The 25,072-nt window shown below is 40.2% G+C and overlaps 1 protein-coding gene across 3 annotated transcripts in view; it reads right to left on the minus strand.

Annotated features, from left to right (window-relative positions):
• CSMD3 (CUB and Sushi multiple domains 3) overlaps positions 1–22,404 on the minus strand; it is a gene marked incomplete at both ends in the record, with an annotated part of 670,606 nt that extends 648,202 nt beyond the window's left edge. For all 3 annotated transcript variants that reach the window (XM_084281281.1, XM_084281280.1, XM_084281279.1), the window contains one exon: positions 22,227–22,404. In XM_084281281.1, coding sequence (XP_084137407.1) covers positions 22,227–22,404 — 178 coding nt within the window. The remainder of the gene's footprint in view (positions 1–22,226) is intronic.
• Positions 22,405–25,072: the final 2,668 nt, after the last annotated feature.

Below are 25,072 nucleotides of genomic sequence, written 5' to 3' on the forward strand. Positions count from 1 at the left end.
TGTCATTAGAGAGGACTGAGTTCACAGTAGTGAGTAAGGGAAAGAAGAAAGGAAACACATGTTCATGGACTTATTCTGTGATTGTTCAAGGACAGCAGAAATTCAAGAACATGCTGTCTCTTAGTTGAGATGTGATGATGTGTTGTGGGAAGTAAATTAAATTATTTTAGTTTTTGTATCTCGGTAAGTTTGGTCATATTATGATATTCCATGGTTGCATGAATAGTCACAGAGAGTTTCAGAAGCTAACACAGATGTTCAGCAAGCTCAGAAGGATGAAACATTGAGCGGATGCGTGGGTCTAAATGGTGAAGTTGATACGGTTACTCATCTATGGTTTTAATTGTGTGTGTGTTTCAGTGTTTTAAATAAGATTATTCACTCCAGTAAACTGCAGGGAAATGTTTGGTTTCAGATACAAGATGTATTATTGAGCTGAAAGTTAGAAATAACATATATACATGCAAAGTGAAAAATAAGGCAAATATGAAAGTAGAATAATTTTCAGAAAAAGTAACTCTTTCAGGTGTAAAAAAACTCTAATTCTGACAATTTTGGCAATGTTGTTCTGTCAGTTCCAGTTCCAGTAACATATTAAAAGCTCCAATACTGAAAAATCAGTAAGATGTTCATTTAAATCCCCTCAAAGTAGAGAGAAACCAAGCATTTCCTAACAGTTTATCTAAAGAGAGGGTTTTTTGTTTTTGTTTTAGTTTTTTGTTTTTTGTTTTTTTTTTTTTGTCCTAATGTAAAATCTAAATCCAAGAAACTTAGCTTCACAACATGTATTAGTGAAACACAAAAATAAAAATGAAGAAATAGTTGGAAATATGGGAATAAATCCTTCAATATAGTCTGATCTAAAACTTCAGGGTGTTTTTTTTTTTTTTTTTCTTTCAGTCTGCACTGGAATTGGACCACCCAGCTTCTCAGAACAGTTATAATAAAAACCATTGCTATTTTTCAATGTGCAGATGCTAGATGATAGTATTTGCTCTTTTTTACTTTACTCATGTGACTGAGAAAAATAAATCCTACCATAATAACCCTAGAAAGGGCATATAAATATTTTTATGAATAATTATTCATGATTTCCATATGTTTAAAGTAATTAAAGCAGCTGATCAGAGAACCACAGAATCACAGAACTGTAGGGGTTGGAAGGGACTTCGAAAGATCATTGGGTCCTACCCCCCTGCCAAAGCAGGTTCCTCAGAGCAGGTTGCCCAGGTAGGCATCCAGAATGTCTCCAGAGAAGGAGACTCCATGATATTTGACCCTGTAACTGCAAGTTATTATTTTTGTAATTTCTTTAGCAAAGGACAGTTGCAGTTCCCTTGAACCCAATGTCTTATATAGTTGTAAAAAAAATGAAGATTTTGAAGTACATTTCAAACTAGAATGTATAACTTGATTTTTCAGCAATCTATAAGTACAAACATTATAACAAATCAAAGAAGCTGAGGTTTTGCTAACCTATCAATAATGAAGCTGTTTAAAGGATAAATTCTCTTTTTCTTTCCCCTTTAAGAAGCCAGTTATTTTTGTTTGGAACTATGCATATTGTGTTGTACTGATATGTATTAATTTTGTATTCAAAGATGAAACTAAACTAATGAAAATTTTGTATGGAGAAGACTGGAATAGTTGTTAATGCAGCTTTTGGCAACAGTAAATCACAGCAATAACCAGGTCAAAAAGGTTTCTATGCTTCTGTAACATTAGAGAAATTATCAAGCTTTGAGATAACAATCCAAACATTATCTGCACTGTAAAAACACTCTTTTCTTAAATCAGATCTAAATGAAAGAGCAATAAATATAAACCCCACTTCCATTCAATCCAGGTATGCATCGAATTTATGAATACCTAATTTACACATAACATTATGTAAAATGCATTTGGGATTGTTTTTTGTTTGTTTGTTTGCTTGTTTGTTTTAACATGACTAAACTTAGAGATACAGTTTAAGGATGAGCATATATGAGTTTTATTATAATAGATCTGTCTTGAACTAAACTAATGCCAAACAGTACTAGAAGTCTTAGAATTGCTATGAACTTCCATTAAGCACATTGAATTGTTTTGTATAAAACCCACAAAAATAATTTTTTCCCATGAGCCTAAACAGAGTTTGCAAAATATATGGCAGGATAATCATGAACAAAATTGTTAACATTGTTGTCCTTTCTTCATGGAGAGCAAAAATCTTCTCTGGCTTGATAGAGGCTATTGTATGCAAGTTAAGTAAGAATGGAAGAAGTTATACAGGAGAGGGATTCTTCTGGTTTAACATAATTGTGTCCCCAGGCAATTCTGGGCATCTGTTGAGGCAGAACATTTCTGTGGACTCCCTTTAGTTTGTATCTCTCTTTAATGGTGAATGCTACTATTTACCATGGGGTAAAAAGGGAGGAACAAACACCAAGTTTTGATGGAATAATGTGTTGAAGCTCAACAAATTATCTCTAAATCCTTCTAGTCCAATAATTAAGACTGTTCAAAAGCACTTTGAACTATAATGTGGTTAATTATTTTATTATTTTATTTTTATATCAAAACAAAGTACTGATTGAATCATATACACAAGAAAATCTTCCACTCAACAGCAACTGAAATGTTTCCGTTTCATCAATTTATTGCAGTACCAATACTATCTGATTTCATAACAGGTCTGACTGACCAATTTTTGTCCCTTTGATTTTATATTTTTTTATATGAGAAACAAATACAAAGCTTTTGCACAGCTTTACACCTCTACGTTCTCTTGCGTACTGTAGTTTTGTATATATATCTCTTCTCTTGAATAAAGAATCTTCATTTAAAACTACAAAACCTTGCAACATTTATGAAACTTTCCATTTAAATTTCTCCAGACTCATATTTTTATTCTTGTGTTGAGCATGTTATATTGTTTATCTAAAATGTTTCCATCAGCTCTAAATTAAATTGCAGCTATCTTGATAAGGAGGTAGTTTCCTTTTGTACAGCACTGAGGAAGTCTTTATACATGGCAAGCACCACCAGCACAGCTGTGTAATTTGTCATTCAGCACTTAGTAGTCAACACACCTTCTAAAAGAGTCACTTTACCCTAACATTAGAAGCAGCTACCTTTGAGATTAAGCAGAACTATTATTTAATAAATCACAGAAATGCCCCTCAGAAGATTAGTAAGGAAGGTGTAGAAGGTTATTTAACATACTCTGCTTAGAGAATTTAGATAGCAGACTGTAATTATCCAAATTGGAATTTAGCCAGGATATGAAGGCTAATAACAATATTCTGTGAAAAACACCATGCAATCTTTCAGGACCAGGCAGACCAGCAACAAATCATCTGAAATATGGCAACTTCAACAGTTCAATGTCTTTAACACTTTACAATAGTAGTTCAGTTTGAATTCTAAGAAAAAAAAAATGTTTCCAACTAAATCAACTCCAGAATTTTTTTTTAGAAGTCTCTTATTAATGTACTAAGTAATTGTATTCTACTTCAGAAGTATCAAAAAATGTTCTGAATCATCCCACAAAGTATTTATGACTCTTCTGTGTAATGGAGAAGGCAACATACACAGGCCTCTTCTCCCATAATTTAGGTGTTTGACCTCGTGAGGTTGAGTGCTTGCTTGTAAGTCAGATGTTGCAGAGCTAAGATGAACTTATTGCTGTTCCTCTGACCCTTCTTTCAAGGGATAAATAATAGGATATCAGGTCCAAAACAGGAGTTCAGAAATATAGATTAGGTCCCATGTTCCACATACTTCATACAGGAGAGAATTCAATTCCACTAGCATTGACTACAGCTAATGTGCTATGGGCTGGGATTTCTGTGGGCTGCCAAAGAGAACCCTCAGGAAAGAGACACATGGGAAACTCCATCCATAGGCTTACACTCTTACTTCAGTTAGGCACCTCTGAAATTTTGATTACAAGCCTAACTCTTTGTACTAGTCCTTCATGCTTGGGCCTTTGCATTTCTTCCAAGCACTGTAAGTGACTGAACTAATCTTCTCCATATTGCATGGTGGTGATAGCTCTTGCTCAGCATTTTATGGATCTATAGTTTTTGTATTAAAGTTTATGAAAGGAGGTGTGAGACAGGCAGATTATTACTCTCACTAAATATCTGGTTAAAGCTCTCATCCAGCAATAGGAAATTCTGGTTACAAAACCACTAATCAGAATAACTAATCTTTTAAAAAAAATTAGTCACTGTAAGCATACAACAGCCTTTAACAAAGCTGTCTACCAAATGTTACTGAAGAAAATTAGTTACCACAGAATAGGCAGAAAAATTATTTTATTTACTTAAATTTGATTAAATGATAAGGATGGGAGTAGGGCTTAATTGCTTGGACAATGAAGACAAAAGTGGGGTTGTCCCAGGATCAATGATGGGATAAGTTTTTCTCCATATCTTCATATGCAATAGATTAATGAGTAAGAAGTGAAATTTGCAAGACTAGGGATGAAGCTAAGGTCCTTTGAATAGTCAAATGACATATTAATGTTGAGGAACTCCAGAATGCCCTCACAAAAGGGCAAAAGAGTGTGAAAATGTGTAAGTGGCTGTCAGTTTTAGAGTAGATTAATATGCATATATATTTAAAAATAATAATCTAAATAATACCTGCACAATACTGAACTTAGAATTTAAAGTTTCAGTTCCAGAGTCATCACTTGTATTTCTCTGAAATCACTAACTTAATGTCATCAGTGGAACCATTCCCCTTACATCCCCCACACAGCATATTAGGCATGATCAGAAAGAGTAGTGAAAAGGAATCATTTATCCCCTACAGAAAACCCTGAGGCACCCATATCTCGAGTAATGCCTGGAGTATAATCTCTATGTCTCAAAAAGGGTAAAGAGAAGATACAGAGATAAAGACTGAAGAAGATGCAGAGGTAAGCAAGTAGCTGAGATTGTAATGGAAGCAACTGCTTTATGAAGAGAGAGTAAAAATCCAGGAGTGTTTTTGCAGAACATGGCAGTTTGGAAAGAAGGTATTGGAAGATTATATTCCTCTGTTTTGCCTCTGGATACTTTCTTTGAGCTTTGCCAGTCCTTGTGGAAGTGCAAGAGAAACAGATTTCATCCTCACAGCAAACCACAAAGGCCAAAAATCCTAGAGGACATTCTGTTTAGATGAAGAGCTACTGTGCTGTGTGATGTGTTTTTTTTTTTTTTTTTTTTTTTTTCTGCAGGGACAGGTGTGCACCCTGACCAGCACACAGAGATTGCTTGGCTATGGGACAAAGATTGTCTATCTAATCAGTCTCTGCAAAGTAAAAGTTATCTAGTTTTTCAGGTGGTCAAAACCTGGCCAAGATTTGGAAGATTTTCACAGAGGAATGAAAGAGACATTGAAAACAAACAAACAAACAAACAAAACAACCTAACAACCAACCAAACAAAAACACTTCCAAAGAATCTTCAAACCTCTACTCCAAAGATGGCTGTGGTGGTTTTACCCTGATGGGCAGCAGGCACTATAACTGCTTTCTCGCTCAACTTCCTCAAAGGAACAGGAGCATAAAATATGATGGAAAGGGCTCAAAGGCTGAGGTAAAGACAGGAAGATCACTCAATGATTATCGTCATGGGCAAAATAGACTCAACATAGGGAAGTTAATATAATTTATTGCCTATTACCAGTGTGCCCTCAGCAAGTTTTCAGATTACACCAAGCTGAGTGGTGCACCTGATACTGTAGAAGGAAGGGAATCCAACCAAAGGGACCTGGACAAGCTTGATAAGTGGGTCCGCATAAACCTAATGAGGTTCAACAAGTCTAAGTGTAAGGTGCTGCAACTGGTTTGGGACAATCCCAGACACAAGTGCAGACTAGAAGAACTCATTGAGAGCAGCCCTGCAGAGAAAGACTTGGGAGTTCTAGTGGATGAAAAGCCTGACATGAGCCAGCAGTATGTGTTTGGAGCCTACAAGGCCAACTGCATTCTGGGAGCGGCCAGTATGTCAAGGGAAAAGTGATTGTACCCCTCTACTCTGCCCTTGTAAGCCCTCACTTGGAGTACTACATCCAGGTCTAGGACCCCCAGCACAAGGAGGATATTGACCTGTTAGAATGGGTCCAAAGGAGGGCCACGAAGATGATCAGAGGGCAGGAGTATCTCTCCTATGAAGAAAGCTTGAGAGAGCTGGGGCTGAGAAAGCTGGGGCTACAGAGGAAAGGGCTCTGGTGTGATCATACTGCAGCTTTTCAATATTTAAAGGAGGCTTACAAAAAAGATGGAGAGCAACTTTTTGCTCAGTCAGATAAAGATAAGACAAGGGGGAATGGCTTTAAACTAAAAGAGAGGATGTTTAGATTAGAGGTTAGGAGGAAATTATTCACTCAGAGGGTGGTGAGGCACTGGAACAGGTTGCACGGAGAAACTGTGGATGCCCCACCCCTGGAGGTGTACAAGACCAGGTTGGATGAGGCCCTGGGCTACCTGATCTAGTGGGTGGCATCTCTACCTATGTCAGGGAGGATGGAACTACATGATCTTTAAGGTCCCTTCCAACCCGAGACATTCTATGATTCTATGTTTCTATGATTCTGTGATTGACTCTGTGATTCTATGACTAGAACAGTGAGAAACTAAAAGCAAACTAAAAATTTCTTCCCCTATCCACACTCTTCTATGTCCTTCCTCCAAACAGCACAGGGGAATAAGGACACAATGGTGATTATGGCCAGTCCGTAATACTTTCTGTCCACCACTCTTTCAAGATTACTCTCTTCCCCTGCTCCCCATGGGGTCCCTCCCATGGGATGCCATCCTTCCCAGATTGATCCTGCAGGGGCTGCCCACAGGCAGCAGCTCTTCAAGAACTGCTCCAACATGACTGCATACCACAGGGTCCATCCCTCAAGAGCAAACTGCTCCAGCACGGGTCCCTCACAGGCAGCAGCTCCCCCCAGACGCCCTGCTCCTGTGTGGGCTCCTCTCCATGGGCTGCAGCTCTGGCCCGGGGCCTGCTCCTGTGGGGGCTCTCCATGGGCCGCAGCCTCCTCCAGGCCACATCCACCTGCTCCACCAGGGGCTCCTCCACGGGCTGCAGCGTGGAGATCTGCTCCATGTGGGACCCATGGGCTGCAGGGGGATAGCCTGCTCCACAAGGGGCCTCTCCACAGGCTGCAGGGGAACTTCTGCTGCATGCCTGGAGCACCTATTATTTTGTATTTAGTATTTACACCCAGTATTTAGTATTTTGGCAGAGAAATATTCTTTTATATATTTGTTTTTGAGAGGGTTTTGCTTGTTTGTTTGTTTGTTTTGCCATTCCATGTCAGTAAGAAATGTATTCAGTAATTAATTCTTTATTCCTACATTAAAAATGATTTACATGGATCTGTTTACCTATACCTTATCAGAAAGGTGAATCAAAAAGATTGAAAATTTGATGCTAAGTTAAACTTTTTAACACAACTAGTTGATTTTACAGTTCTACAGAGAGGGCTGCATTATTATTATTATTATTTATTTTTAATAATTTCTTGTCACTTCTGCCACCATAAGTGAATGCCTAGAAAAGAATATAGAATTGGTACAGTTTAGCATTTCCAACATAAAATTCCTTTTTTCCTCCTTTCAAGAATTTGTATATTTAACTCCACTGTGAAAGATTAGACAGATAAAGAAGCTTTCAGCAGAATCACAATACAGGTAATTACGGGTCTGTCAGCATTTCCATTATGAAATCCATTTAGCATTAAGGGCTTAGCATTTTTCCATCATTTTAGAAAATGTCAAACTGAAAGCTGGCATGCAGATTAGCTGCCTGGATGAAAATTTGTTTATACAAAATATTTAAATCTGCTCAGCTGTTTTTGATTTAGAGATCAGCCAGAAACTTTAAACTCTGAGGGTTTCTCCTATGTTCCTGCCAACTTCTAGAACAGATCATAGATAGATAAATAAATAAATAAAGGAATTTCTTAATAAAATATAGACTCATCTTCTAAAGTTTTGAAATTATTTCCTGTAGGCTGTAAAATGGAATTTAGAATTTCTGTTAATTTTGCAGCTCTGGTCTTTCTCCTGCCATCTTTATAAATTAATAATGAGTTACAATAGTATTCTAACACCATAATAAAAAATGATAGTAATCTTAAAATCTGAAACAATTTGTTTTAGAATCCACTTAACTACCATCATATGATAGTGAGCAGGAAAGGACCAAAGCCTTTGGTTTTGAAGCCAAAGGTTTTGAAGAGGGTCATTAGCTTGACCACTGACTCATGAGTGCACTGGCCGAAAAGAATCTGATGGAGACTGTTACAGATCAACTGATACAGATTTTCAGTTTCATTAGTTTAGTCTCATGTATGGTACCAGAAGTTATGTAGTTGTCATATCCTAAATAAACTCCTCTGTACTGAAAGGAGAGTTTTTGTGTTTATGAGCTCTTTCTGGCTAAAAGGAGAAACTGACCCACTAATAGAAACATAGTAGAAAGTAGAAAAGTAGAAAGTAGAAAAATATTATTAATTTAGTAGGAAATAACAAACCAAGTTTGCAAAATATGAATGATGATGGGCATATTTAAGATACTGATAAGAGATGAGCGATCATGAAAAATGAAACAGCTCCTAAAAAAAAATGAGCAGTGATCCAAATGTGCCTGACAAAGAATGGGAACATAGCCCCAAGCAACCTGTGAAATAAAAGCACAAGAATGTGTGGTATAAAAGACATGGTGCAAATAAACTTTGTGCAAATGAAGCATGGAGGAAACAGATAAGGAGAAAATGATTGATCAGCTAAATATATCCAAAAAGTTTTTTTTCAAAGGATGTTCAATCTTGTTACCATGAAGAAAAAGTACTTCATAAAACATACCTCAGATAACATTAAAGTACAGCTATACATTTAGAAGTATCTCTGCAGATTCCTCAGTGATGATTCAATGTTAATTGTGATGTGCACTACATTTTAAAATAAATGATCAATTTCTATAGTTACCTTAAATTTACCCAAAACTCTAACAAGCATGACTTCTTAATAATGACAGTTTCTACTAAAAATATTCTCTCCTTAGCTGATATCAGTGGGATTCTCTGACTCTTTATATCAGACATTTCTGTTAACTTAACTGCCAATGCATTTTAAGATGACTGGTACAAGAGGCCCCAAAGAGAGCAATTTGGAAGAGTAACTTCCACAAGTCTCCAAAGTTCCAAAACTCTCCTGATTTCACGGAAATGTTCAGAATTAGTCTTGAAACAAGCAAGTAACGGAACCCCTAGAATTCTGGTCCTGTGACACAATATGTGATTTTTTGCCTTTTCTATTTATTTATGTATTTACTTAGCTAAGATACACTCTAGAGTCTGATCATCCCAGTACAATATCATCAATAAAGAATGTAAGAGCAATGTTAGATCTGAAAAATTTCCAATACCATGTTACAGGAACAGTTTCATTACATACATTAGAGCTTGAAAAATAGAGAAGATACATCCTAGATTTCCAAAATTTACTAAGAACTATCCAAGTTTTAACCATCTAATTTGATGGTGTTTATCTTTAAGTTACTGTTAGGTTTTGATGACTGTATTCATGTTACTCAAAGTTGCTTTAATTTGAAGTAAAAGAGTTTACCCCTTACGTTGTTTTGTGTATGAAGAAATAATCACATACAAAGAGAATAAACTAAAGAATGTGAAAACAAGTGTAACCGATACTCTATTTTTCCAATCTTGCCTTCCTGCAGACAATTTAAATTCCAAAGAACATGCTAAAAAAGTTAATAATCTATGAGTGCAAGGCCAGGAGGATATTCAATTTCCTAACAGATTGACCTTACATTGTTATTACTATTATTTGGGCCACAAAAGAACTTAACAAATGACATATAAACTGAAGGGAACTTTCTATATTCTACTGCAGGCTTTATCTTTTGGAACTTCTCCAGTAATGCTTGTGGAGTGGGAAGAGAGTTTGAAAAGGGAGCCCAGAAGTGCAGGGGAAGCTAGATAAACTGGGAAAAATTCCGGGAGTTAACTGACAAGCTAAAATTTGAGTGTAGTGGAAAATATACAGATAGAGCTTAGGTGGATTGGGGGTGGGAAGTGGGGATTTTTTTATATTTTCTGGTGGGTAACAATTTAAAGTTAGCTGAAATTAGTTCAGAAACTCACACAAATTTCAAACATTTGCAGTTGTAGTAGTAAAGAGACTTAGGAATTTTAGAAGTATATACTTATGAAAATGATGTAGGCGGGAATGCAGGAGTCACTAAGGCTGTTGAACTCGTAGTACATTAAACATTGATTCTGATGCTCATTGCTCTTTCAGATAAATAGCTTGGAGAAGAATAAGTTTGTCAGGATGTTTATAAAAATCACTGTGTCTTATATGGTTGATTGTTGCAACTTTCCACTGCCAACAATGAAAATGCTAATAAAATATATCTCACCTATTTGTCACTGGAAACATCCTTGCACGAGAAGATATGAGACTACTAGGACTGTATCTATGAAAAAAAAAAAATGCTAATTCTAATCTAGTGTCAATTATATTTTTCTTTTCACATAAAGTGGTTGAAAATTAAACTTTCTCAAGAATTTCTCCACCTGGGTAGAATATTTTGCCTCTGAAGAAGTATAATAACATTCACATTCTTATAAGATGTCTATAATTGCTATATAGAGAACATGGCTGAATTTATGATATATGAAAGTTCATTAAATAGAATATATATAAACCTCTAAAGAAATATTCTCCCAAATGTCAGAGGTATTTCATTTTCCCATGAAGGAGTTGCCAAGATTGAAATAAAGGGTAAAGTGGTGATATTATCAAAATCTCTGAAGCTAATAACTATGTGAATTGTGTGAGGGAAATGATTGCCCCCCTTTAAAAGAGCTCACAGTCACAGAAAGGAGCAGCATTCAAGAAGGAGAATTCTGAATAAAAGTGGCAGATAACCTGAATAGTGATGTGGAAAGGGGAAAGTGATGTTTGTGTCAGTTTTCAAATGAAAGATCACTCCAAGAAACTGAACAATAAGCAGTCAATTCTCCTTATTGGAGAACTCCTTTTGATTGTAAGAGGACAATTTTCCAAAGAGATATTTTTCGTAAATAATGTGAATGCTGTAAAAATCTTAGTAATTTTAGCAATAGTCCTATAAGAGGGAAGGATGGTTGCTATGAGTATTGCAAAAACATTCACTTGGTAAAGTACAACTTGTATTTCGCTACTTAAGTACAGAATGATGAAAATTCACTATTTAGATATGAACTATATTGATGTAAATATTTTGGTGAAAATATCTTCATCCTGTTCTCTCAGTTCTACATTATGAATTATACTTACTTCTTTTACTGTGCTCATTAAAAATCCCATGTCATGCACAAAGCATTGCTAAGATTGGTAGCAGTAGTCATATCATTGAAATAGATTAAATTCATCAAAGAAATATTGGTGAACATAGATGTGCGTAAGGGAAAATACACAAGATGAACATAGTCATGAATTAAGCATAGGTTCTTCTTCATAGCATACACAGCTACAGATGCTGGCTATCAAAATTGCTGGTGTGCACACACATTTGCATGTATGCTTGTGTGTATCTGTGTTCCCATACACTCGCATTTCATTCACACATATCCGGAGGTCCATGAAAAAGGTAGCTTTTACATCAGAGTATGTATGGTGACTGAAGACCTAGTGTCCTTTCTCTTTTCTCAAGCTTAGTTTAACCGGGTGGACCTTCCAACAGTCAGGATTTGGACTTATTTTTTTAATTATTTTTTATTATTTTTTATTTTTTTCCCCAGACGATTTTTGTTCTTGTGATTTCAGTTCAATATGTTACATGTTTTTAGACTCTGAGATGGTGGAAACTAAAAAGAACATTCTACCAATAGATAAATACAACAAAATAAATGTGTAAATTATTCCCTGGTTTCCTTTCTTTATTATGCTAGCTTATTTAACATTTTCAAATGTAACTGCATATCTAGTGTATGTGATAATCCAATAAAAGTAAAAATAAATAAATAAATAAATGCATTAATAATTACATTTGAAAGCATTATAAACTGAAATCTATTTTTTTTTTTCAGTTCCTTCCTATTCCTCAGCAGCTATTAGCAGCCTTCTGCAGATTCAGAAATGTTTTGCTGGAGAACAAAAATGTAATCAGGGATGCTGAAAACAGGTTGCAAAATGGCTGTAATTCAGCTCATCTCCTGACAAAAAAAAAAACAAAAAAAAAAACACATGAGTATCTTGTGGCTTCAAGGACTACAGCTGACACTTCGTCAGCCTAGTACTGTTACACTGAATCTGGTGAACTGATCCCCAGAAGTGCTGACATGATGATCAATAAAATATAGAAAAAGAAATTTTCTGACAGTATGCATATATATAATCTATTTCCTTTAAACAGAATAATAAACAATTTGCTTTGGCAATTTTATAATACAATGTGAGTTTTCCAAAGTACATTTCTATTGTAAATTTCTAATGCATTGTGAAGTACCTGACCTCCATTATAATTTGTATTTCTAAGTCAAATGAAGTATATGTACAGAAAAATGTAACTCAAAACTCAGTTTGAAAAGAATCAGAAGCAAATCTATTTTCACAGTTCATATTCTGGGCTCTCTTGTTGATTTCCCTGGAGGTGTTCAAGACCAGGTTAGATGAGACTTTGAGCAACCTAATCTAGTGGGTGGTGTCCCTGCCTGTGGCAGGGGAGTTGGAACTAGATGATCTTTGAGGTCCCTTCCAACCCAAGCCATTCTATGGTTTCAATAGTCTCAATAATAGTCAATTTAGAAACTATTTTTATACCCATTTTATAACTTTTATTCACCTTTGCATCAAAGCTACTATACATAAGAAAAATGCAACTTTCAGTTTACACGTTTGGAAAAAAAAAAAAAAAAAAAGGTTAAATTAGATCAAGCTTCAATTCTCAAGGAAAATTACACTGAAATCAAGGAAACTATAGTAGAGTATGAATTTCTCCTTGTAGGTCAGATTGAAATAATTAAGGAAAAGTCTTGTAATTTGAGAGTTATATCTCAAAAGTATATTGTAACAAGAAAAATACTCTGCATTTATATACTTCATTTTAACTAAGGACTCCAAACTGCACTCGCAAATATCCTCTAGCTGTGTTTGATGACAGTTCAGTATGAAAATAACGATCATAGAGGTATCATTTTAAGTTACTGAAATACAGTTACCTTTGAGATGTGATAAGTCAGTCTCTTTAAATGATAATAACAGTATTAAACCAGAAAATAGAACAGATTTTTTTTCTTTATTTGAAGGGTGATTGGAAGGTTTTACTAAAAAGAGTTTTATAAACAACAACAACAACTATATTTTGGTAAAACATTCCTAAATCAGTGTCCATATATGTCAGTCAATTACAATTGTCAGTGCTAGTACTGGTAACTAGTGTTACCAAAAGCACTAATAATCTTTTAATCAAGCCTTTCTCCTAACATTTGCTAGATATCACTAGTTGCACTTTTCTTAGTGCAACCAGATGTAACTTACTTCTGAGACTGGGAAAACACACACGCACACACAAAAAAAAAAAAAAAAAAAAAAAAAAAAAAAGAATAAGTATACTGTTTCTCACAATATCCTTCTGGACAAAATGTACAGCATACAGCTAGACAAAATCACAGAAGAACAACTGTCTGATGGCACAGGCTAAAAGGGTTATAGTAAATGGGGTTACTGGCTGGTGGCCAGTCACTAGTTGGGTTCCACAGGGCTCCATTTTAGGGCCAGCTCTCTTTAATGTTTTCATAAATAACCTGGATGCAAGACTCAAATCCATACCTAGTAAATTTGCAGATGATACTAAATTAGGAGAAGCTGTTGACTCCCTCAAACACTGAGAGACTTCACAGTGAGGTCTTGACAAATTAGAGTGATGGGGAAATACCAACCATACGAAAGTTACCAAGAGCAAGTCCTTAATTCTGCACCTGGGAAAGGGTAATCCTAGATACATGTACTGACTGGGGAATGAGAGGCTGGAGAGCAGCCTCTCAGAAATGGATCTGGGGTTTCTGGTCAACAGTAAGTCAACAGTGTGCCATGACAGCCAAAAGAGCCAACCATATCTTGAGGTGTAGCAGGTATGGCATAACTAGCTGGTCAAGGAAAGTTATTGTCCCACAGTACTTTGCACTGGTGCAACATCACCTTGAGCACTGTGTGAAGTTTTGGACACCGCTGTATAAGAAGGACGTAAACCTACTAGTGCCCAAAGAAGGGTTAGGAAGACGGTGAAGGATCTAGAGGGCAAGATGTAGAGGAGCAGTTGAAGTCACTTGGTTCATTCAGCCTGAAGAAGAGACTGAGGGGTGACCTCATTGCAGCCTACAGCTTCCTCATAAGGGGAGAAGAGGGGCAGTCACTGATCTCTGCTCTCTGCTGATAGCGATAAGACTCAAGGAAATGGCAAGAAGCTGTGGAGGTTCAGGTAGGATACCAGGAAAAGGTTCTTAACTGAGAGGGTGGTTGGGCACTGGAACAGGCTCCTCAGGGAAGTGAGCACAGAACCAAGAGTTCAAGAAGCATTTGGACAACACTCTCAGAATATGGTCTGATATTTGGGTGATCCTGTGTGGAGCCAGGAGGTGGAGTCAATGATCCTTGTGGGTCCCTTCCATCTCAGGATACTTTAATATTCTGTGGTTCTGAGAGGTAATGGATTACTTAGGAAGCACATACACTTCAAATTGTTACCTACACCTTTGTAAAGTAACACTATTTTAGTTTTTGTTGAATTGATTCATAACATAAACACATATATGGGTATAATTTCCACATATGCAAATTATATAAGTATGCGAACATCTGCATGTATACACAATTGCATGAGAATTAAATCCAACAAGCCACAATGCATATAGGTATAAAACTAAGAAGAGATGAAGATATAAGAAACATAAAATACAATTCAAGGTCAGAAGTGATGATTCATTTTATGTATAATCCAAGCAATTACTTAGTCATTTCTGCCTTGAGCATTTAGATTCCTTTAGTCCTATAGCAAAAATAATCTGTTATTTACAGGCTTCAGGAGGTGAGAATTTATGACCCTGTGAAATCTTTCTGTGGTTAAGTACCCTTACTATTCTGTAACTTATTTCTATGATACAATATGAATATGACACATGATAATATGAAGCATTTTGTGGAACGTGAGGGAAAATGGAATGTCTGTCTTTATACGTCTCTGCTGGTTGCTTCCTTTCTCTTTGACAATTCTATGAGAGCAGTAGTTGCACTGGAATCCCTTGCATGACACTCCCCATGATTTTGAGGCTCTCCTTCTATGAGTAACAATGTGCCTAAACCTATCATCATAACCATCCTAATATTTCAGAAGGAGGTGATTGAATTTCCACCATTTCCTTCTTTGACATTTACATGCTATTCAGCAGTTCTAATGCCAGGATTATGGAGATATAGTAAATCTTATATGATCTGTAAAAACTAAGCAGTGAGACTATACATATGCTCTTCTCCCCAAAAGTAAACAACTAAATGTAAACATCTACAAAAACATGATATGTCTCTTTGAGTACATGTTTATTTTAATAGGCTTGCTCACAGTCTAGTATCCTTGTCCATTCTATTGCCCAAAAGAAAACCGGGTGTTAGGAAGCAGATATTCAACATTTCCTAATAGTGTATATATATATGCATATATATATATATATGAATTTATGTCATATATATGAATCTTTGAATCTTTGATAAATGTTGTTCTGTACAAAAACTATACAATTTCACCAGGAAGGAAATGCTCCCCAGAGAAGTTGTTTGAAAGGCTTATAAAAGAACGAGAATTTTGCAGTAAACCTTTGCATGGAACTATTCAGTCATAATGATAATTTTTACAGTCTTACAATAACAACTTTTATCATATGCCTGTCTGATTTTTTACTTAAATATTCTTTCTTCAAATATCTCAGGTAGTAAAAAATGACTTAAATTACAGGGTTCTAAGAAAGAAACAACACTTTGTACTAAAGTGTCTGTTCCCTGATTTTTCTTTCCTGTGAAATTGTGTTAGAGTAATCTGGTAAACGAATTTTTCACAAAGGCTTTGTTCTGTCATTTCAACCTTAATCATTACACATAGAAATACAAGCAGAATGATGCTCATAATTAAGAAATGGTTTGAGACTTCACAACCCTGCAGAGTTAGAATGGAAGTTTCCTGTTAGGAGACAAGTCAAAACAGTTTTTGCAGCAAATCATAAAGTCTTTCCTATGCCTAATAAATAAATAAATATATAAACATCCAATTTAAGAGGTTCTATAGATTTAACATTTTACATATAACTGTAAGGTCTTTTATAGACATTTTCCTTTGATTCATTCTGCCTCTCTGTCACAGCATTATAACATTGGACTCACTTGGCCTTGCTTCAGAAGTGCTAACTAGCTCCCCAGGCTCTTACTGGAGCCAGGTGGAGTTGGAAATATTCAATACTGCTAAAAATAAGATAGATTGTGTCAAAGGCACTTTTTTTTTTTTTTTTTTTTCTTAAGGAGGGAGTAGGGGATAGGAGGCTACATTATTCTTCATAACCTTTTTTTCTGAAACGGTGTTGTAATCACTCAAACTGAGACATCCTCACAGGATATTTCAAAATCTTTTAAAATATCTCTAAATAATGTTACACTTTTATCTCTCTTTACTAGATCCATATGCATTCAATAATTACAAATCTTAAATCTGGGGTATTAATCTGTGTAACCCATAAAAAACACTAGGTATAATACAGCCAAGTTTAACGTAACCTTCTATACTATTAAGTGCTTTCAGTCAGATACACAGTGTATAAGATGGAGGACGCATAGGAAAGCAATAATATGAAACTATTTTACAGAACTTTGTGAAGGATGAAAGTACAAATGCTAATTAAAAAAAAAAAAAAAAAAAGTGGATGAAGGAGAGAGAGAACAGTTAAATGAGTGGAGCACAGGTTAACTCATGTCTCTTAAAAAATGGTGTTCCAAAAGCACCCTGTAGCTCGGGTGAACCCCAAACTGTAGATTACTGATATCTGGGACGATGTACCAGTCTCTCTGTACCTCTCATCTTTCCCTAAACTGCTGCTAGTATTCACTGTCGGAGGTAAAGAACACTAAGATACATGGGTAATTCATCCTTCTTGGTTTGTTCCTACTTAAAACAAACAAACAGAATCAGACGGACTATAAGTTTCTGCTATGTTTTGGAAAAGGAAGGATTTGAAAGCACATTCACAGAGTTCCTTAGGTTTCGTGGGCTGGTGCTTCCAAGTCGGAATGCTGATAACTGAGTTGAAGGTACAGCACGTAACTCTTCAGCCAGTTCGATTGCCTGGAGCTCCCATTCTGCTCCCACGAAGGGGCTCGCTGAGCTCAGGGAGTGAGGGGTTGTTTTTGTGTGTCGAAACCTAAAGCGAAGAAAAAGAAACGAAGCCCTAGAGCTGTCTCAGATTTGCAAACCACAGGCTTGCGGCAGTCACCGAGCTAAAGAGAGCAAAGCCAATCGTCATTTTCCGACAGAGAAGTGTCAGGGAGCTGACTCCCTGGAGGGACGGTCTCCCCGGGCGACAACGGAGGCCGATGCTGGTGTCGCTATCGCTGTCGCCGCCGGTGTCGCTGCTGCTGCCGCCGCCGGAGCTGCTGCCAGTGGCGGCGCGGGTGGAGCTGCCGCCGCTCGCTGCCTGCTCCGCCTTGCGACTGCTGCTGCTCTCTGAGAAAAAGCGGCGACTGCAGGCGACGTTCCTCCGGTGTCCTTTGCGGATCCCTAACGGCACGGGCAGGGAAGGGACAGGTGGTCCCTGCTGCTGCGGGGGGCTGCGTGTGCCTCGCTGCCACCGCGGGGAAGGGGAGGAGGAGCCGGGCGCTAGGCGGAGGGTAGAGCAGTGCCTTGCTTTAGCCCTGAATTAAGGGGAAGGCGGTGGCTGAGGGGTGGGTTAATTTTGTCTGCAACCCTGCGGAACTGTGCAGCATAGAAAAAAAAAAAAAATCCTCGCTGAGGTGCTGCCCGCAGCCCTCTGAGCAGAAGCCCTGTGTGATGTGCGTGAGCTCGTGGGGAAAAGGCACTGCAGAGGAGCTGAGTGTGTGCTGAGGAGTTAAAAAGAAGGGGGACGTTGCCTCTTCTGTCAGCGTCTCCCATCTCCCCTGCGTGCTTGTACACACATGCAGACAGACACACATGCACGGAGATGCAGCAGCGACCATCTGGAAAGTAGACAACATTAACGTACTGTTACTGGCCTCGGGGACACGGCAAGCACCTCGCCCGTGCCCCACTGAGGAAGGCCAATCACCAGTAACCCCAGAAGTCAAGCGGCTGTCCAAGAAACAGTGAGGAGCGGTTGGTGGTTCCTGAAATGATCCGTGAGAGAGTGGGGTTGAGGTGGAAATGGGGGACAGAGGGGACTGCAAAGGTAGTTGAAACAAGTAGAGTATGCTCTTTGTCTGCTAAATATTTCCACATGCCAGGTACCCATCACTCGGAAAATCCTGTCCATTTTCTCATCACCTCTTCTGTCAATGAGCCATTTAAAATTTCACTGCTTCATCTCCCTTTTATTTTGAAGGCTGCCCTTGTTTCACTTGTCACAACTGCAACAGGGGAACAGAAAAACAACAGCAGAGGCAAAGCTTCATTTTAGCCAGACAGACAAAAGAGCAGACTTCTTTGCTCTGTCTTGGAGTGACAACTACACAGAACATTTTGAGGAGTCTTGTGGTCATTTCGCCTGGTTTCCTTTCTGTTTTGCTCCTGCAAACAGGTCACAAGCATTTTTTAAATTTCATTTGGTGGAGAGAGATGCCAAACTGAATGGGTGCAGATTTCAGTGATTTCTCTCCTAAATCCCAGGAGGCAAAGCTCACTAAAGCAGCTTGTTTCATTTTTGCAAATAAAAGAACTGTCCTGGACAGTGAAGGTTTTTTTTTGCTGCTCCTCCAAGCTTGATATGTATACCCTACACCTAAACAATATTCTTTATTTCTTCTGGGGGAAGGAGGATAGGGGAAGGAGCTCTCCTAGGTGTCTGCTGGGAAGAAGAGCACAGCATCCATCTTTCCCTGCAGCTGGCCACAAATGACTCTTGTTGGCACTTGTTAAGGGGTTGTTTTGTTTGGTTCATTGGTTGTTTTCATGCCTTCTCTCATTTTTCAATGGGGGCATTTCTTTGCTTTTTTACTGCATGAATCTCCAAGTAAGACTATGTTGGAGATTGATCCAAGGCATAATGGGATATTGTGTAAACAGTTAAGGGTTTTCATTAAAGAGGTATAATTAAAGAGGTATAATTCCTTATTATCTCTTATTATCGCCCCTTCTCCAGCAGCTGGTGATTTCTTTCCTCCCATTTTCTCTTTCTTGCTTCTTCCTTTTCTAATCCCTCACAAGTGCAGTTGCAATATTCCAGAAAGGCATGAATTTTCAGATAAACATGAAGAAATTCTGTGTCTACATGAACACACACAAGGAAGACGTGAACATGGCTGCATAATCTCCCAGGTATAGTTTAACATCTGGAACACAGAACAGTGGAAAAGCTGTGGATCAAGACTATAGAAATGATGACAGGAAGATGATAGAATTAGGAAGGGCCTGAGATGCACATACCAAATAAAACTGTGCAAGTAGCCTGGAAGAGCAACAGTTTAGGTATTACAGTGTGGTGCTGGACTATGAAATAGAGGTGATCAAGCAAACAAAAATATGTGATAGAGCATGTTTTGTTAGGGTGTGGTGAAAGGGCCTTGCCAGACAATGCCAGGCAGATGTAGGACCCAGGGAGTCACCTTGCTCCCCACATCTGGAGCATTTTAAATAGGCAAGTATTCATTCATTGTGTGCCTCTGCCAAGGTTTCTGGGAGCTGGTGTGCATGCTGACACAATGGGAATGTAAATCAAGGTAAAATGTATTCATTCACTGGAGTGGGGACAGAACTAAATATAAATGCCTAAAATAGATGCAGTACTGCAGTGAATCTAAGCCAGCTCTATGAAGCCTGGCAGCCTAGAGTTCATGTCCAGGATGTGAAATCTTACTTAGCAGTCCCCCAGTTGCTGAGAAGACCCCCAGTATGAGGAAAACCTATGGAAACTGTGAGGCTCAGCAACTGGGAAACTGAAGTCCTGACACTATGGAGGAGACTGCTTCACAGCATCTCTCTGGGACTGTGTATGGGCAGGAAGAAAAAAGGCCATTTTTGCTGTTTTTTTTTTTTTTTTTTTTTTTTGGTGCTGTTTTAGGTGCTTCATTCCAGCTTTTGCCCTCGGTACCCCCATTTTTTTCCTTTCCTCCAAGGGCAAGGGAAGCGGCTTCTCAACAGGTGCTGTGGAAACTTGCACGGCTCCCGCGGCCGACGCAGCACGAGGAGAACCGCCCGAGCCTTTAATTCTGTAGGATGCTGCCGCCCCGCGACTCGTGCTCACAAAGCAGCTGCTTCGGCAGCAGCTCCGGAGCCACCCATTACCCCAGCGCCTCCGCACCGCACCCGCTGTGCGCCGCGGAGCGGCACTGCGCGCCTCGCAGGCACAGAGCCCATGACTTGCAAATGATCGCACCCGGCGTGGAGAAACCCTTATAGGCAAGGGGGAGACAGGAAAAGAAATGCCCCCCACAATCCCGGGCTGGACTTGACCGGTAGACCTCAAGAGCGGGGCAAGCGCAGAGTGCATACCGCTTCAATGGACGCAAACGGGGGAAAGCTGCCTGTAATTAAAATGTTCGTTAACGTCGCAGGCAAGATCCTTCGCCTCGGCTCTCGTGTCAGGATAACGTAAAACCTCTCGAGCCCGCTCCCCCCCACCCCCCCTCCCCTTAACGTGAAAAACGAATGATCTTTTCCATGAGATGCAAATGTGGAGGACAAGCAGCTGCAAAGCCGTACAATAAACTGTTTCATCCAAGGCAGAGCCAGCTTGGGAAGGCACGCCTTTGAATGCCCCCCCCTCCCCCCCCAAGCACACCTTCCTCCCACCCGTGCAGGCAACCTCTGTAGGCGATAAGCAAGTCTAAAAACTCGGAGAGGATCGATAATGTCTATCCAATATTCTGGGAGAACGCGAGTGTGGTGGGGAGGAGGGATGAGGATAAGGAGTGGGATAAAAGGGTGATTAATCAGATATTAATCACTGGCCACAAACAAGGGAAGATTATTTCGGGTAGGCAGCCGAACGTGGGGAGTTGCAGAATATGTCCCTTTACTGAAGGCACGCGTGATGGGATCAGCACTTCACCGTTTAGCCTGAGTAATATTGGAGGTGCACGTTACTCAAGCCACATAAATCGTCTTTTCTCTGTGTGTGTCATTTCCCTTAACTGTCGATAAGCACAGACTTAGTCGAGGTATTCATACCGCTAACCAGCGGTTTCCTTTCTGCCCTCCTTTCATGAAGACAGAATCAGGAATGAAGCAAAATACCCTCCGCCCCGAAAAAGGGACAAAAAAATAAAATAAAATAAAATAAAAAAATCCTATAATAGAGAAACCACAGGAGACCTCAACAGGGAAAGGGGGACCAAAGGAAGGTTGAGAAAAGGTGTCGATATTTGCACACAGCGGCAGACCATGCTTTCAAGGCTGAATTGCTAACATACCTCTTCGACAGTCAGGGAGACCTGCATGCATACAAACAGCTGAGCGTGAAGCGCATTTAGGGCTGCGAGAGGGCTACGCACACGCTGGGTCCTCCGTAACTTTCCCCACTCAACGGGTTAAACTAATAAGTGCATCGATACAGGCATTCCCGCAAAGAGCCCAGTTGCTCGACAGAAAAAAAGAGAAATATAGGTGATCTCCCCACAGTAACAACATCATCACCTTAAAAAAGTCGCCCTGTGGGATTTGCGTGAATATACACTAGTTAGAGGCTATATGAACCAACTCACGTCTCCGTTTGAGCATACTGCAAGAATATTTATTGAGCCCGAGCTCAGTCACTGCATTGAACGCCAAGCCTGGCAAAGCAAATACATTTCCTATCTCCGAAGAGAGCTCTGATTCAACTCCTTCTTTCCTCCCCGCTTTAATGATCATTTATATCTTCCCATTGCAAAGTACCCAGGGTAAAAATATAAAATAACATATTACCACATTTTTAAATATACGTTTGTATTAGGCGAGAGCTTGCAACGCCCTGACCAAAAGCAAAGGGACCCCTAAAAATATACCCCTCAAATTCTACCCTACCTTTCACACACGAAACCATCAATAAAAAGACGAGGTTCCAAAATGTAAATCCACTTTTAATCTCCATTTTCTTCACCAGGATGAAGTCCAGCCGGCCACATTTAGTACATCCCCTTTCCCAAAAGTCTGCTAATTTCGATTCCTTTGCACGGATTTCCCCTCTGCAGATCCCTTTCATATTATTCTTGAGAGCTCCTAATTCCTATTCCTTGGCCAGGCGCAGCGGAGTTGTTGCTGTTGATGGTGCGCGGTCACAGCTCGGAGTGAATGGTGTTTCTGGGATACCACAGCAACCTTGACGAGGACTCAACCATCTCTCCAACGGGGGCACAAAGTCTCAGCTACTCTCGATCGTGTCTTTTCCTTCCCCCCACCCCCCCGCTAACCCAACTCCCTGCACAGCCGAAACCCACCACAATCCTGGCTCCTTACAGCACCCACCAGGAGCTACGGAAGAACATCTTAAAGCACAGACGCTCTCTAGAATAAACTCTAAACAATATTTGCAATTGAGATTCTTTCCCCAGCTCCCCCGTTCCCCCAAGAGGATCAATTCTGCCTAGGAAAACGGCTCGGGAAATAACACAGTGGCGAGGTTTCTACAGACTCCGGAGCCGAACCGGCGGGGCTCATCCCTCCCGCCGCCTCTCGGAAAAGCGATCAGTGTCTCGTTATTACCATTATTACCCGTGCGGTGCTCGGGGCTGTGACCGCCACCACCGCCACACACCCACTCCACCGCCACACGCACACCTTTGGGCACACACCTCGCCCGGGAGCATGTGCCGCTCCGAGGGGATTTGCGGACTAATTGCTCCGCATTAATTACAGGCGGGTCTCCGCGGGGAGGCGGCGGGCCCAGCCCCGCTCCCCGAAGGATGGGGCCGCAGCCTGGAGGGGGGGGGACACCCTTTGCCACCGCAGGCGGAGCGGGCGGGGCGGCAGCTCCGCGGGGGCCGAGCCGAGCCGAGCCAAACCGAGCCGAGCCGAGCCGAGCCGAGCCGAGCCGAGCCGGGCCGGGCCGGGCCGGGCGGGGGCGGGGGGCCGGGGGCGGTGCGGCCGCGGCTTCGCCAGGAAGAGCGATGGTGCCACCTAGTGACGCTGTGCGGGGGTCCGCGGCGATGCGCAGCGGGTTTTGGGGGGGAAGAGCCCCGGGGAAGGGCTGGGGAGGGACTGCGGGAGCTCGGCTTTCCTCGGCTGCCGGACGCAAATGCCGCGCAGGGTGCGCGGGGCGGCGGTGCCCTCCGCGGTGGGGAGCGGGCAGAGGGGGTGGGCAAACCAAGCCAGCGGTGCGGGGGATGCGTGCGGGGGTGTGCATGCGAGTGGCTGTGCGGAGGTGTTTGTTCCAGGTGCGTGGGCGTATATGGGGTGTGTGCGTGTTTGTCGTGTAACTGTGTGCTTCTGTGAAAGGCTTTTTTTTTTTTTTTTTTTTTTTCGTGGGGGTGAGTGTTTTCGGGTGCATGTGCATGTGAGTGTCTGCATATGTTCCTGTGTGTGTGTGCTTGTGTGATGTATGTGCTGTCGTGCTGAGCGTGTGTGGGGGTGCGCGTGTGCCTGTCAGTGTGTGTGTGTACGCGAGTGCATGCATTTGTATTTCTAAGTGCACCTGTGTGCGTCTGTATTTGTGCGTGTACGTATGACTGTGTTTGAATGTGCACTTGTGTCGTTGTGTGTTTCTGTGTGCATGAGTGCAAGCATGTGTTTTGTATGTGCATGTGCATGCCAGTATGCATGTATGCACATCCGTGTGTATGTGTGCATGCATCTGTGTATACATTTACTTTTTGTGTATGTTTATATGTGTGAGTGCATGCCTTATGCATGTCAACAGGTTTGTACCTTTGTGTGCACATATGCTTTGTCTTGCACCTGTGTGTATGTGTGCGTGTGTGTAGTAAGTATGTCTGTATGTACATATATGTACATATGCATGAATATGAGTGCACAGATATCTAAAGTGAAGTGCCAGCTCATATGTATGGACTTGGAAGTTTGGCAGACAGTCATGAAGTGTGGATATTTGTGTGTGACCATACTGGGGTTTGCATTTCCCCATATTGCACAGTGTGTATTTTTCATATGTACATGGAGTGTGTATGTCTGTGAAAGGTATGCCCTGATTAGGAACTGTTGTCAACAGGAACATGGGTGTTGTTTGAGGCTTATGTATTGGTAGGTGCAAATGTGAATTTGTATGAACATATCTGTAAGGATTTTATATATATGAAGTAGTGCAACAGGACTAAGTAAAATAGGATTGGAGGATTCTGGAAGGGTTCAATTCATTTCTTACTCACAAAGCACAGATGGGAAAGAGGAAATTTGCATAGCTGTGTGTCAGTTCACTTGTGGGTATTGGGGGGACCAGTACATATCTTCTATCTTTATTTATGTCCCTGCTCTGTTTCAGTGAGGCCAACAGCATTTAATGGTGTCTGGCCTCACATATGTCTGGTTGAAGTCATCTCTGTAACTGTAAAGCTGTGTGTAGCTGGCAAGAGGAAAGAATACCTTTAGCTACAAATGCTGACAGTAACCAGCCCCACTGGATCCATACAGGTTTGTTTACTGGGAAGAAGCAAATGTATTTTCTGACCTCATGTACTGTCCATAGCCTGCTCTTGTAGACACATATGTTTTGGAGAGTGACTAATGAAATTGAAACTTGGTGGGTCTGTTTCATTCCTCTGCAGCAGCTTAGAAAAGTGATTTCACAAATGGTATAAGCCCTGTGCTGCTCTTAAGGGCAGTGCCATATTAGGACCCAACACCTCCAACTTCATGACAAAATTTCAGTAGTTTGTGCATTAGGTAATGTGGGATGGGTAAAAACCACTGTGTTCTTT

This window comes from Netta rufina (assembly GCF_964035555.1).
Source record: "Netta rufina genome assembly, chromosome: 2".
In the NCBI taxonomy this organism is placed as follows: Eukaryota; Metazoa; Chordata; class Aves; order Anseriformes; family Anatidae; genus Netta; species Netta rufina.